The sequence below is a fragment of the Phacochoerus africanus genome, chromosome 11 (genome assembly GCF_016906955.1).
Source record: "Phacochoerus africanus isolate WHEZ1 chromosome 11, ROS_Pafr_v1, whole genome shotgun sequence".
Lineage (NCBI taxonomy): Eukaryota > Metazoa > Chordata > Mammalia > Artiodactyla > Suidae > Phacochoerus > Phacochoerus africanus.
In genome coordinates, this window is record NC_062554.1 from 96,943,071 (window position 1) to 96,958,321 (window position 15,251).

At 34.9% G+C, this 15,251-nt stretch overlaps 1 protein-coding gene across 1 annotated transcript in view; it reads left to right on the forward strand.

The window, feature by feature from the left end:
* Positions 1-13,458, forward strand: part of PCLO (piccolo presynaptic cytomatrix protein) — a 400,569-nt gene extending 387,111 nt beyond the window's left edge. The window contains 3 exon segments of the mRNA XM_047753722.1: positions 9,611-9,745; positions 10,148-10,293; positions 12,463-13,458. Of these exon segments, the coding sequence (XP_047609678.1) occupies positions 9,611-9,745; positions 10,148-10,293; positions 12,463-12,603 (422 nt within the window). The 3' untranslated portion in view covers positions 12,604-13,458.
* Positions 13,459-15,251: the final 1,793 nt, after the last annotated feature.

A 15,251-nucleotide genomic window follows, 5' to 3' on the forward strand; every position in this document is an offset into this window, starting at 1 on the left:
GGTATCTTTTAGAAGATTATCACTTAGACTTGCACTGATAGAATAGAAATAACTGAAGTGAAGGAAAATCACTCATCATGTATCAATCATACATAAGGGACTGTACATCACTACTTTGGCTATTGATTGCTATTAGGATATTAAGACTTTGAGTAATGAGTAGGTTTAGAATCCCTGAGTAAACAGACAAAATTATTTAGAACAGAGCATGTTTAGTAGAGGACCAGGACTAAATAGTATTTAGATAACATCAGAAAATGTCTAAAATTTTTTATTCCATAACACTGAAAGATATTGTAAATAATCTGTAAGTAATCTTGTTACATATTTCACTTCACAATATGAGTAAATACAAAGAAGGTATTTCTTGACTGGCCTGCCATCTAATAGGACTAGAAGCCAGAATTCCTGGTTTTCAAAATCTATCTTAATTCCGTATTATACTTTCCTTAGATGTAAAATAAATGATCAGCGCTAGGTAACAAATTACAAGGTGATAGACTGTTAGAGCTAAATATGCATCTTACCTAACACTTGGTTCAGACTGTATTAGCTATCATCAGTGACCTGCAGCATTGATACATAGCATCTATTTATTTATTTATTATTGATTGATTGATTTTAGTCTTTTTGTCTTTTAGGGCCACACCCCCGGCATATGGAGGTTCCCAAGCTAGGGGTCCAATTAGAACTGTAGCCACAGGCCTACACCACAGCCACAGCAATGCAGGATCCGAGCCACATCAGCAGCCTAAACCATAGCTCACCACAACACTGGATCCTTAACCCACTGAGAGAGGTCAGGATCAAATCCTGACCATCCTCCTGGATCCTAGTCAGGTTCACTAACCACTAAGCCACGAGGGGAACTCCAATACATAGCATTTATTAATGAAAACTTGCAAACTCAAAGAAATCTAATTGTTGAGTATTTTATTCACTCTGTTTTTCCCTTTTCTTTTATAAAGTATCGTTTTCTTTACTTTTCCACATTTTATTTACTTCCAGTTTATTAAACATTGCCTCTAAATTTTTGCCAAAAATGATCTTGGATTGACAAAATCTGCCCGGGTTGCAACATAATTCTTATCATTCTGGGAAAAAGTAAACCTCAATTTGCACTCCATCCGGTTAAGTGTTAAAAGTACCAATAATGTAAATTAAAAAAATTTTCTTAATCAGTAGTCACTTTTATTTTTTATTAAAGTATACTTGATTTACAATGTATTGGTTTCTGCTATAGAGAAAAGTGATTCAGTTATACATATATACATACTCCTTTTAAAAATATTATTTTCCATTACAGTTTATCATAGGACGTTGCATATAGTTCTCTGTGCGATACAGTAAGACCTTGTTGTTTATCCCCTCCATGTATCATAGGTTACATCTTCTAACCCCAACTTCCCAGTCCATCCCTCCCTCATTCCCCTCTCCCTTGGCAACCACAAGTCTGTTCTCTCTGTCCGTGAGTCTGTTTCTCTTTCGTAGATGGGTTCATTTTTGCCATATTTTAGATTCCACATGTAAGTGATATCATACAGTATTTTCTTTCTCTTTATGACTTACTTCGCTTAGGTAATCTCTTGTTTCATCCATGTTGCTGCAAATGGCATTATTTCATTCTTTTTTATGGCAGATGCAAACCTGTAGTTATATTCCATTACATATATGTCCTACATCTTCTTTATCCATTCATCTGTTGATGGACATCTAGGTTATTTCCATGTCTTGGCTATAGTGAATACTGCTGCTATGAACATACAAGTGAATTGTCATTTTGTCCAGATATGTGCCCAGGACTGGGACTGCTGGATCATATGGTAATTCTACCCTTAGTTTTCTGAGGAGCTTCTATACTGGTTTCCATAGAGGCTGTACCAACCTACATTCCCACCAACAGTGTAGGTGGGTTCCTTTTCATTCACACCCTCTCCAGCATTTGTTATTTGTAGACTTTTTAATGATGGCCCTTCTGACTGGTGTGAGATGGTACCTCATTGTAGTTTTGATTTGGATTTCTCTAGTAATTAGCAATGTTGACCATTTTTTAATTACTCACTTCTTTTAAATTACATCCTATGTTTAAATAAATTCCATATAGAATCTCATATGATTATGACTGTTTCAGGAAGTATGTGTTGCTGTCTTGTTATTTAATATAAATAACCTGCACAATTGATATAATGAGCAAATGTAGAGAGTTAAGTTCTAGCTATTGTTTAAACACCAAAAATAATTGCTAACTCTGCCTTTTCTGCTTTCTAAAGTTCTGTGTATGGTCAAAATGAAAGAACAAGATAAGCTTTGAAAATCCTTTCATTCTCATAATATTTTTTAAATATTTTAAAATGAATATTCCCACAAATGGGTCAAGGTTTTAAAAATCTTATTCATTAGAAAAGATAAGGCGTTTGTGACAGAATAGAGCCCTGCACTTAAAATCAGAAGATCTGCTTAGGACAGTTAACAATTTGCCAAGTTACATAAAACACACAAGCCACTGTTTTCTCATCTGTAAAATGGGTCTTATATCAACCTTATTTCTTATTATGAAATAATAATCATGTTTTATTAATTGCAATGCTTTCTTAAAATATACCTCTCTAATACCTAAATTATTGGAGATGTAGACATGGGTACGTATATAAACATGCATGTGCAAATATGATATGCATTTTTTTCAAAGATAAAATTTATGTAAACTACTTTTTTAGGAACACATAAACGTGGAAAGAACATTATATATCTCAAAGGAGAATAAAGTACCAGGAAAAAAGAAAGCCATGGAATATAAAAATAAGCTAATTTTACAATTACACTTAGTTGGAGCTCTTCAGCTAGCTAAATAGATAGAGGGACTCACAATTTTGTAAAAACGGAATTAAATTATTCATGTTCTTTGTCAAAAAAGATTGTATTGTTTTTTAATATAAACACGGTGAAAACAAAGAAATAGCTTAATATAAATAAGTATTTTAGTCATGTAAATATTCATTTCTTTTTTTTTCTTTTTTTTTTTTTTTTTGTCTTTTTAGGGCCAACTCATGGCATATGGAAATTCCCAGGCTAGGGGTCAAATCGGAGCTGCAGATTCCCTTCATTCTCCTCCCTCCTTCCTTCTCTCTCTCTCCTTTCTTTTTCTTTTGTTTACTCATTATTACGGCCTCTGTATCTTTGACATAGTCTTTTAAATAATTCAGGAAGACTCTGTTTCTTTTCCACACCAAAGTACTCTTTCAGGAGAGTTACATTTCCCCCCGGATTTTTGAACAATGTTTTCTATATCCTTGAAGTAGCTTAAGTGAGATACTTTCAGTGTATCAACTCATTTCCAGAAATAAAGGCTGGAGTTCCCATCGTGGCACATCGGAAGTGAATCCAACTAGGAACCATGAGGTTGCAGTTTCAATCCCTGGCCTGGCTCAGTGGGTTAAGGATCTGGCATTGCCATGAGCTGTGGTGTAGGTCATAGATGCAGCTTGGATCCTGTGTTGCTGTGGCTGTGGTGTAGGCTGGCAGCTACAGCTCCCATTAGACCCCTAGCCTGGGAAACTCCACATGCCGTGGGTGTGGCCCTAAAAAAAGAAAAGAAAAGAAAAGAAGGCAGAAATATATGCTGATGTTTTGATCCACAGATTCACCCTTCTACTATTTCTGAGAAATACCTTTTATTTTCCATAGATGTTATTTTCTATTCTCTCATCTATCATCTATCATTGTTCTATACCTTCCTTATTCTCTGTACCATCCTAAGACTTTCTTTCCTCTAAGTCAATGATATTGATTTCTAGGTCAGTGATACTGATTTCTGTCTTATTTAAATTTATTCACAGGAAGTTTCTAATTCATTAACAGTTTTTAATGGGATTGTGTTTTAGCTCTATAATCCTTATTTTCACCTCACCTATTATTTTTTTCATCACATTTTTGAACTATGCCTCCTACATCCCTCAACTCTTCCTCTTATTTTATTATTATTATTTTTTAATGGCCGCACTTACAGCATATGGAAGTTCCCGGGCCAGTGATTGAATCCAAGCTTCATAGCGTTTAACCCACTGTGCCGGGCCAGGGATTGAACCTGCGCCTCTTCAGAGACTGGAGCCACTGCATTTGGATTCTTAACCCACTGGGTCACTGTGGGAACTCCATCTTCTTTCTATTCTTTTTTTTTTTTTTTGTCTTTTGTCTTTGTTGTTGTTGTTGCTATTTCTTGGGCCGCTCCCGCGGCTTCTTTCTATTCTTAATTGTAGCTAAGTGTCATGTTGTAGGAGTAATATCTTCTCAAGAATAGAATTAATTTTTATTCTTTTAATGCAACTAATCATAAATTTCAGTACCCTAAAAGATGTGGAGGCTGGTCAAAGCAATTTATTTTTTACTGCCTATTTACTCTCTATCCCAAACAAAATTACAAAACATCCTCACCTGTTCTCTATACGTGTGTTGTTTTCTTTAGAGTTCCCTACCTTCCCACCCACCCCTCTTCCTCCCACCCTGTGGAGACAATGGTTACAGAGGGTTTTGCCACCATAAATGTAGCTGTTTCTTTCTTTCTTTTCTTTTTCGTTTTAGCATATGGAAGTTCCCAGGCTAGGGGTTGAATCAGAGCTGCAGATGCTGGCCTACACTGCAGCCACAGCAATGCCAGATTGGAGCTGCATTTGCCACATCTGGGACCTACTCCGCAGCTTGTGGCAATGCTGGAATCCTTAACCCACTGAGCGAGACCAGGAATCAAACCCGCATGCTTATGAATACTAGTCAGTTCGTAACCCACTGAGCCATAATGGGAACTCCAAATGCATCTGTTTCAAATGATAAAGATGTTCTGAAACTATGAAAGGACAAGCATGATTGATAGGTGACAACTCACAATTAATGCAAGGGCCTTTGAAACCACCTTAGTAGGCATCTTCCTGTCTTCCTTTCATAGAAACATAGAGAACAAACTGGAACAATCTTTGAATAGGAAACACTTAACAAGAATGTCACAAGTATCCTACTGTGAAGCATGTGAATTTAACTTTCCAAGAAAAAAAAAAAACAGGCAATGAGATGCCTTGAGAACTTTAGTTAGCATGTTTTTTAATTTCACCTTTCTTCCCAAGTGAGAAAATGGAAATCAACAACAAATTTTATAGGCTTGGCAAGCTGAAGTTTTAGAACCTGTAAAAGAGGACCATGACCTATAAAAGCGAATTTTTCCCAGAAAAATTTGTCTTGCAATTTCATTTCCTCACACTCTTTAGTGTGATCAAGTCTGTCCACAACTCCTGTTGGCTCCAAAGAGTGGGAGTGGTTTCCTTTACTTTAACTCTTAGAATCCTGTTTTTTCCCCCTCCATCCCAGTTACAATTTGAGATATGGAGCAGTAGTAGTTCTATCCGATTTCCTATAGCTTTGGAGGAAAGAAACAGAGCTGATTTGTAGGTAGATTTATTGCCCCAGTTGACTAGGTTTTGCTCTCTCTTGTGAGTTTTGACTAATTTTTTTTTTCCAGCATCCACTAAACCAAGCCCAAGTATATCTTATACCAATGAAAAAAATCTCTCAGCTTTGGATCTTGACACCTCCCACCTTGGAGCTCCAGGAAATGGGAATCACTGGTTTGATTTTCCTGTTCTCACTGGAAACCCTCAGATCTTCATAGTACTGAGTCAAAGCTGCCACCCTCGAGGGTTTAGTTTGAGTTCCTGGAGCTGCCTACCATTGTTGATCATCCACTTCTCTGTGATGAGCATTTGGTGATTATTCTCAGGACTTCGGCAACTCATCTTTCTTTTCCTTTCTTAGCAAGATTTTGTGATGTGTGTGTGGTTGAAAATGCTCCTAAGATGAGCCCTCCCAGAATCTGCCTCCCATTCCTATAAATCACTCTCAGGAGACTATTTGATTGGTTACTACTGGCTTTCTTAAATTTTACTTTTTTCCCTAGTTTCTCTAGGTATTAAAGGAGGTTCTAAGATCTGTCCTGTTTTCTCATTTTTATAGTGAAGAATCTTCACTGTCAAGTTCTTGCTGTCAAATTCTTTAAAATAAAACATTGATTTGAATGGGCTGGTTTATACTTATTTAAAATGATTCAGTAACTAAAACTGGATGAGCACTCACAAGTGCTCACAAAACTCACAAGAGAGAGCAAAACAAGAAATATGTTAGATCATATTTGTAGTTTCTGTCAAGAATATGTAAGCAGAATATGAGCTGATTAGTATTAGAGTATATTCATGAACTGAAATGTTTATACCAAATCTTCGAGAGTAGTGTCATAGTTAAAAGGCCACATGCCATTTCTAAATAATAATATTAAGGCCACATGTCATTGACTGAATTCATTACTGACTTTTCTATTTTTTGACGTTATTTTAAGTACCAGAATTTTGATTTATTGATTTTATCTAATTTTTTTTTTGCTCATCAATTTTAGTGTATATCTTCGTTATTTATTCTTGGTACTTTTTTTTACTGCTTTGTTGTTCTTCTAGCTTTTAGAGTTGGAAGTTTAAATCAATTGTATTTTGAAAAAATTTTGTTGGAATTCCCATCGTGGCTCAGTGGTTAACAAACCTGACCATAGTATCCATGAGGACACAGGTTCAATCCCTGGCCTCGCTCAGTGGGTTAAGGATTTAGCATTGCTGTGAGCTGTGGTGTAGGTCACAGACACAGCTCGGATCCTGAGTTGCTGTGGCTGTTATGTAGGCCATCAGATATAGCTCTGATATGACCCCTAGCCTGGGAACCTCCTTTTGTCATGGGTGTGGCCCTAAAAAGACAAAGGAAAAAAAAAGTTAAAATTCTTCTTTTAAACCTAGAGCCTTAAGTACGTATCTTTCTAGTATTTTATGTGGGAGGATGCACATTAAGCACTTCTGTCATACCAAAGTATGAAGGTTGACTTGAGGACATACTTGTGCAATTTTTTTGAGTTGCAAACTGAGCTAGCCTTTTTTACAAGAGATATTATTTTTACTTGATAGATAACTGATAAACGAACTCTCTTATTAAGACTTGGGTAGAGTTATCCCTTGGTGTCCATGGGAAATTGGTGCCAAGATCTTCCTACCTCCTCCATAAATACTAAAATCTGCTTATACTAAAATCCCTTATTTAAAATGATGTATTATTTACATACAACCTATGCACATCCTCCCATGTACTTTAAATCACCTCTACATTACTTATAATACCCAATACAATGTTAATGCTATAAATACTTGCCTACATGTGGCAAATTCAAGTTTTGCTTTTTGGAATTTTCTGGGAAAAAAGTTTCTTAAATATGTTTGATCCTTGATTGGTTGACTCCATGGATGCAGAACCCATGGACACAGTGGGTTAATATATTCAGCTATTTTCTCAAAAATTAAAGTGAGCTTGTCACTTTAAGAAAACAATAGACAGTTGTTGTCAGTGATAAAATTCAGCTTCTAAGTAAAAATAAAATTTTAGAAAACGTGTATCCCTGAGTTGGACAGCATTTTAATATTTAGACTTTTTTGATAGTAGTGATAAATATGAATGTGCATATAAGATGCATGAATTGTGTCAACATTTCGAAGACCTATAAAATTCAGTAAACCAGTATTTTCTAAAATAAACAATATATGATACTACCATTTCAGCTAGAATTAAATGGTCCATTCAAGGTGCAAGATGGACTATTTTATTTTAAAGTAACTACAAAAAGTTCACTGATATGGTTTCAGATTCCCCATTTCCACTAATCTTAAAGAAACTCCCACTTTTCTCAGAGTTCCCATTGTGGCTAAGAGGGCTGAGAACCTGACTCATATCCACAAGGATGTGGGTTCAATCCTTGGCCCACTCAGTGGGTTAAAGATCAGGCATTGTTGAGAGCTGCAGTGTAGGTCGCAGATGTGGCTGGGATCCTGCATTGCTGTGGCTGAGTGTAGGCCAGCAGCTACAGCTCTGATTCAACCTCTAGCATAGCAACTTTCATATGCTGCAGGTGCAGCCCTAAAAAACAAAAACAAAAACAAAAATCTCCCACAAGTTTTAATGTAGTATCAAAGACTGTCCAAAACTATCTGAAAAGGATAGTAAAATTCTCCTTTCTTTTCCACCTATATACATCTGTGTGAGACTCTCATACATTTCAACTAAACATCTTGAACTGGATTTAATGTAGAAACAGTGTGAGAATCCAGGTGTCGTCCATGAAGCCAAGCTTTCGTGAAATTTGAAAAAATATCAAGTAGCATCCCCACTATTTTTTTTGTTTTGGAAAATATGGTTATTTTTTATTAAAATACTTATAGGTATATTATTGACATTTTAACTGAATCAATCAATAAGTATTTTAAATATCTAATTTTACTTTTCAATTAGAAAATTTAAATCACTAATATTGATAAGCGTAATGTTCTTTGAGGGCCAACATTTTTTTAAGAATATAAAGAAATCTTGAGACCAAAACATTTGAGAAGAAATTATCTACATCCATGTTAAAGACCTCCAATAGATTCCCATTGTTCTAAAGGCAAAAGACAATTTCTTAACCTTGTGCCAATTAGCAGTATGTTATAATCACATAGATATTTATTTAGTTCCTCAGTCTTTTTTGTGAACACACTTTTCCCTTTCTTGAGAATGTTCTTCTCCATTCATTTCACCAAATTAGTTTTTTTTTATCCTTCTGGTTTCAGCTCAAGCAGCCCTTTCCTATGCTTTCTTGTAACCACGCTCTTATACTCCAGAATCTTTTCTCTCTTTCTAATTATATATTTAGTGATGAAACTATTTCATTGATGTATTTCTTCTCCATAGACAGAAAACCCATAAAACCAATAGGTATGCATACACTTAACATTGTATCCATTATTCCTAATAGAGTGCTTATCAGAGTCGGATGTGAAATTAAATAATTTTTGGTGAATGAAAAAATATCTTTTCTCAATAGAGAAAAGAGTAAATCAGTAGAGAATTTGATCTAGTATCAATAGCTTCTTCAGTAACATAAAGATCCAAGATAAACAATAGGAAAAAATACATGGAATTCATTTAAATCACTCATATTTTCCCTTGTGCAATTTTATTGCTCTGTATTCTTATTGGCTACTTCTTTTACAAAGAAAATAGAATGGAAGTAGATATATATATGAGGACATTTAGTTGTGTTCACAAGTGTTTTCGAGCAAGCCTAGTGGGCAATGACCAGTTGTTGGCAAACAACTTCTTATATCTCCCCTGACTTAGTATTTCCTATATATTAAAATTCTATAATTTTAATGTATGACTGTCTTCCTACAGTCTCCTATAATCTCTCATCTCTTACCTCTTTTGGCCTAAAAATCTACAGTTGAGTAATGCTTATCTATTTGCATTTCCTCCATACCTCTATTGTTACTATCTTATCATTGTATTTCACATATCTCATTGTAAGTATATAATTTATTGATCTCCCCATGAGACCTTTCACTCCTTAATGAGTTGGACTGTATTTTATTCACTTGTGTATCTTCAGGATGCAATAAGATTTTTAACACTTGATAAACAATAATTGAATTCATGAATTAATTATGTAATTAACCACTTAAAAGTGGCAGTACCTATTCCTTAACTTTTTATTATATTGTTCCAGTTAAAACTCAGGTAATGGGAGAAATCAAGATTGCATTGAAGAAAGAAATGAAGACAGATGGTGAACAACTAATAGTTGAAATACTCCAATGCAGAAATATCACCTATAAATTTAAATCTCCTGACCACCTGCCAGGTATCTAATTTTATGATAATTACAAATATAATATATCTAGGAACTCCTTAGGAGTGTGTTCTAAATATTCTAGAGAATGCTTGCTAAATCTGGAACTGAATACTATATATATCTGAAAAAATATGAAATAAGAATGAATTTATATAGGGCAAGTTGATATTTTACTAGTTAAAAATTAGATTTTTCAACACACACGTAGAGCAATGTATTTATTATAAACAAGAAAATATTTAACTTACTAAGAAAATTGATGTGTATTTTAATTAGTCTATGTTGTCTGAAATGAATTGTTCATGGTCTACTGGCTTATTATAAAAGGTAGAAGAGGGCTCTACCTCTAATTCTTTCAAGAGAAAATTGTATTATTAATCAACACTGAACACGCTGAATTCTTACTTTCAGATTTATATGTGAAAATATATGTGATGAACATCTCTACCCAAAAAAAGGTGATCAAGAAAAAAACAAGAGTATGTAGACATGATCGAGAGCCTTCATTCAATGAAACTTTCAGATTCAGCCTAAGTCCTGCTGGACACTCTCTTCAGGTAGCTCATACAGTTCCTATTTTAAAATTTTCATTTATACTGTATTTATTTCCCATTTAGTTACTCAGTATTTACATTCCAATCACATACTCTGTGACATTTTACAAGTTAATTTTTAAAAGAGATCTTCCCAGGGACCTGTTAAAATTCCACAGCCCACTCATCCCATCCAAATGGCTACTGAGTCCCCTCTATTCTGCCTGCTTATTTTCTTTTACACGGATTTTTTTTTTTTTCCATACTCAGTGCTAATACTCCTCTTTGGGTCCTCATCTTTGTGATGCAGTCATTTCAGTGGTATACCTGGCCTACTTGCCTACTTGCCTTTTATTTTCTTCTTTTCTTTTTTCTTTTTAGGCCCACACCCATGGCATGTGGAAGTTCCCAGACTAGGGGTCTAGTCAGATCTGCAGCTGCCAACCTACACTACAGCCACAGCAATATGGGATTCTTCACTGAGTGAGGCCAGGGATTGAACCTGCATCCTCATGAATACTAGTAGGATTCTTTACTGCTGAGCCACAACAGGAATGCCTCTTAACCTTTTAATTCATTTTATCACACTGTCATCAGGAGTTTCTTTTCAAAATACTGGTGAGGTGTTATAGTGAAACCCTCTAATCATTCACCATTATTCCAACCCATTCAGAGTCCCCGAAGGTAAGTTTGAATTGTATTGATTTACTCACATCTCTCTGTATACTTTTCCACTTACTCTTTACTCCAGCCACACCAGAATCTTCAAATCAGTTTAAACCTCTGATTCTTTGTTCATATTTTCCTTCCCTTTAATACTCTCTTCTCCATCTCTCTCCATCTATCACAATATCCACATCTTTCAATTAAACTCAGCTCTTTACTGATGACCCTGGGTGTAATTCATCACACCTTATTCCCATTGTGTTTTGCTTATCCTATTAGGCCATTAATCCCAGTCTTATACAACAATATATATATTTACTTGTCCCTGCTTCCCGCACTTTCAGCTTCTCTAGGGCAAGGCTTTATTTTCATTGCTTTTTGTTCTGCAACCTAGCACAAAGCTTGTACATAGTATATCTATCTCTCATAGCATATCTATCTCTCATAGTAGATATAGAGACAGGAAATGAGAGAGGAAAAAGGAGGAGGGAGAGAAGAGATGAAAAAAAATGTGGAAAGAGAAGACTATGGAACTGGCACTTGAATAAAGGCCTGGACTAGAAACCAATATAAGAGATACTGCAAATCAGAAACCGTTGAGAGGATTAACTGACATTAGAGTTGAAGGCAATAAAAAAAATTACAGGGTGCTGTGAAGTCTGTGTGAACAAGTGTGTCAGAAAACAGAGATTGAGTAGTTAGAGAAGGGATGGAGAGAGAGAGGGATTACAACTTTGTCCGAAATGTGATCAATTTGATAAGAAGGCAGGATCAAAATTAAATATACAATTTGAAATACCAAAACACGAGGCTAGAAGAGATTAGTTAGATTTTGAAGTGAGAAAAATAAAAGTAAATTTTAGCCAGGAACAAAGATGAATTATTTGAAGGAGATTCTGAAAAGAAAGAGAGAAAAATTGCCAAGGATTAATAGAAGCCCCATCTCATATTCTCTACCTTTCTCTCAACTAATTCCTAAAAGAAAAACATTGCTTGAGTCAAATCCAATGAAATTTCAACTAATGTAAGTTCTACATATAACAAGAAACCAAACGTTGGAAGTGCATACAGTAGTAAAATCACCAGTAGGTTAAATGCTATTTAAAATCACTGTTATGTTCTATCTGCCTTGTAAACTCTTATTTACTCATTACCTAATTCTGTATTTGAGTTAATATTTCATAAATCAGCAAGACACATACATAGAAAAGTTCTTTGTGAAACTTTCCACCAGTTTAAGTATAAATCTACTTAGAATTAGCTGGGTATACATGTCTTATCTAGAATTCTCCTGTCTTTACCTTTGGGAAATGTTGATGTGAATTAATTAATATTATGCAAACCTGTTGAGGATATCTTAGTTCTTAGTTCTTAGGAGTATGCCTGCTACTTCCTCTCACTCTTACCCTTTCTTGTTTGTGTTATTTCTTTGATGAGCAAATGTCCATAAAAAGAGTTTGAAACACACACACATGCACACACACACATGAATATATACATGTATATAATTTTGGCTATTTTTTCTAGATTTTACTTTTTTCCAATGGAGGGAAGTTTATGAAAAAGACCTTGATTGGCGAAGCCTGTATCTGGCTTGACAAAGTGGATCTCAGAAAAAGAATAGTCAACTGGCACAAACTTTTGGTCAGTCCTACTCAAACCCATTGAAGAAATGTATCTACTCAGGGTATAGAAAGTGCTTTAAATAATCTGAAATCAAGACTGTACTTGGATACTGTTGTTCTAAGCTATGTTTTCATGGGTAACCATGAGAGGAGGAAAAAAAGGCAAAAACAATACTCAAAGCCTTGTAAATGTATTGTTGTGGAACACAGAACAATTCAAATGAAAAAGTTCATATATTGTAGGCAAAATGAAAAAGGAGTTCTGAAACCTTGGATTTCTTGTGGCTGTTAAGAAAAACAGACAGAGAAATCGTGATTACCTAATGCAAACATTTTTGGGTAGAGTTGAGCTATAGCCAACCAAAGGCCGAGGTTCAAAGATTAATATGGTTTCTCGTGCAGACAAAAGTAATCCTTTATGCAAAAATTCTTGGCGGAAAGGAAAGAACTGATGTAACAGGTCTGTTTTCCAAAGTACAAAAGTGTCTCTTCATCTTATCTTCTCAGACAACTAACTTTTTTGAGATTCTGATATAGGATCCAATTACAATACGTTGCTAAGGCTAGAAGTAAGGAGGTTGTGTTTATAGGGAAAAGGGAACCAGAGATGCAGAAATTATAGCATTTAGACCCTATTGTACAGGTTTTCTCTATGTCTAAATGTTCTAAGGGTGAACAACACCAATTTTGGAATTCATGTTGTAAAAGCACATTTGTATAATTCGAAATAATGTATAGTGAAGATAATACAAAGTAGAAGTGGAATTACATTTCTCTAGAAATCAAGCCATGACTGGCTAATAAAAAAAGATTATTGCCCCACAAAATATTGGAATCTTGGTTGAAAACCTCAAAATCTCCATAATTTACCCTTAAGCCAAGACATTTTCAATCTACATACCAAAAGACATAGGTTAAATTGGTATGTTCTAGGAAGCATGATAACTTGTGCTTTGTGGAATTGCGAATAAATGTATTATTCCGCATTATTTTCTTTCTCTTGAACGATGTATTGCCAGAGGGAAAATTCTTCCTCTGGCAAACAAATCATATTAATCTATGACATTAATTAATTAAATTGTTATTGTTTCCTGCTCTTCTACAATTTTTTTCCTTTAATACAGTAACTGTTTATAAGATGAAAACCCTGACTCCAAATTCAAGTTCTATTTTCCTACTTTAGTGACAATATCACAGTGATCAGATTTCATCAATGTTGAGAAAATATGTGACAGTCAATAATATATTGAGGCAAAAATATACTTTGAGCTGTTTTGATAATACAGAATAAAAGGACCAATGTCTGAGTCATGAAAATGAAGCATCCTCTTCCCCCTCAACCAACAACATAAACAAAGGAAGTAACATGGAATTACAGGTAGATGCATTCAGCTGGGAATAAAAGCCTGGCTTCCAGTCTTGGTTCTGCCAATGACTAACTATGTCACCTTGCACATGTCACTTAAACTCAAATTCCCTCAGTTTTCTTATTTGTAGGAAAAAATACGTACATATTTCTAGCCTTCCTAGTGGGATGTTAGAATGATCAAACTCAGTGATCTGTGAGAGACTTTGAAAGCACATTTCCAAATGTAGTTTTATACATGTTTGGAATAAGTATTACACAGTTTTTTAGTTCCTAAATTTTATATGTGAAACAGCCTCTTCCCAACAAATGGCAAGCCCCAACATGGATAAAAGCAGTATATTTGCTCTGAACTAATTTTTTTCTTTAATATATAAACATTCATTTAACCTGAAAAAGCTAAAAAATTCAATGAAAATTACTTCCAAATTGGGTTATCATAAATGAAATAAATTATCCCAATCTTAGCCTATTCCTATATCCTACCGAAAATAAATTAAATATATTGCTTCTCAGAGGATTCTGAGTTTAAAAGCACCTTCTTTATTCAAAGGTTAGGTTTTCATAGGATTGAGGAAATTATCCAAACATATTGGTCAGATATTGAATTTTCTCATTTTTAAAGCAAAACCTACTTTAAATCTGAGAGGAATTGATCAAATCTAAGACATTAAAAATAATTTCTAATAAATCCCAGGTTCTATATCTTTATTATATTCATAAAGGAATACAAACACCCTCCTTTCTGCTCTAAGAAATGTAGCAGATACTTTTCTTCCCTCTATTTTTGAATCCTCCCTCCCCAATGACGTAGCATCATTTATCATTGATATTGCTGTTAAATGAGCATGTGGCGAAGGGATCACTAAGTATTTAATATTGCTAGGATTTTATTTTTAGAGACAACCAGATCTGCTGATGGTTGCCATAGATATTTCCAGCAGAATTTAGCACTTTAGGAAGCTTTTAATCATCACTCTTAATTGGGGAAGAAGAGTGTTCAGGAAGAACTTCTTCTGACATAAACAAGCTCTGCTGTTTGTGCTTAAAAGGAGACTCTGGCTCACCATGGTTCCTCTTAGGCAGCCACTTACATCCGGAGGTGTACATGAGAGGTTTGTGACCAGTTAGCTGACTTCATTCCAGTCGCAATTTCTTTTAGAATACACAAAAGGAGGTGCCACCAACACAAAGATCATACCTTGGTAGCTATTTGACCTGAGAGAGTAGGCCTCTTTCCATTATAGGTGCCTCTCTATTCCTAGAACTGGTGATGGGGCCAGGCTAGTCAAGAGAGTTAATGACAGGGCTTCTTTTTGTGCACC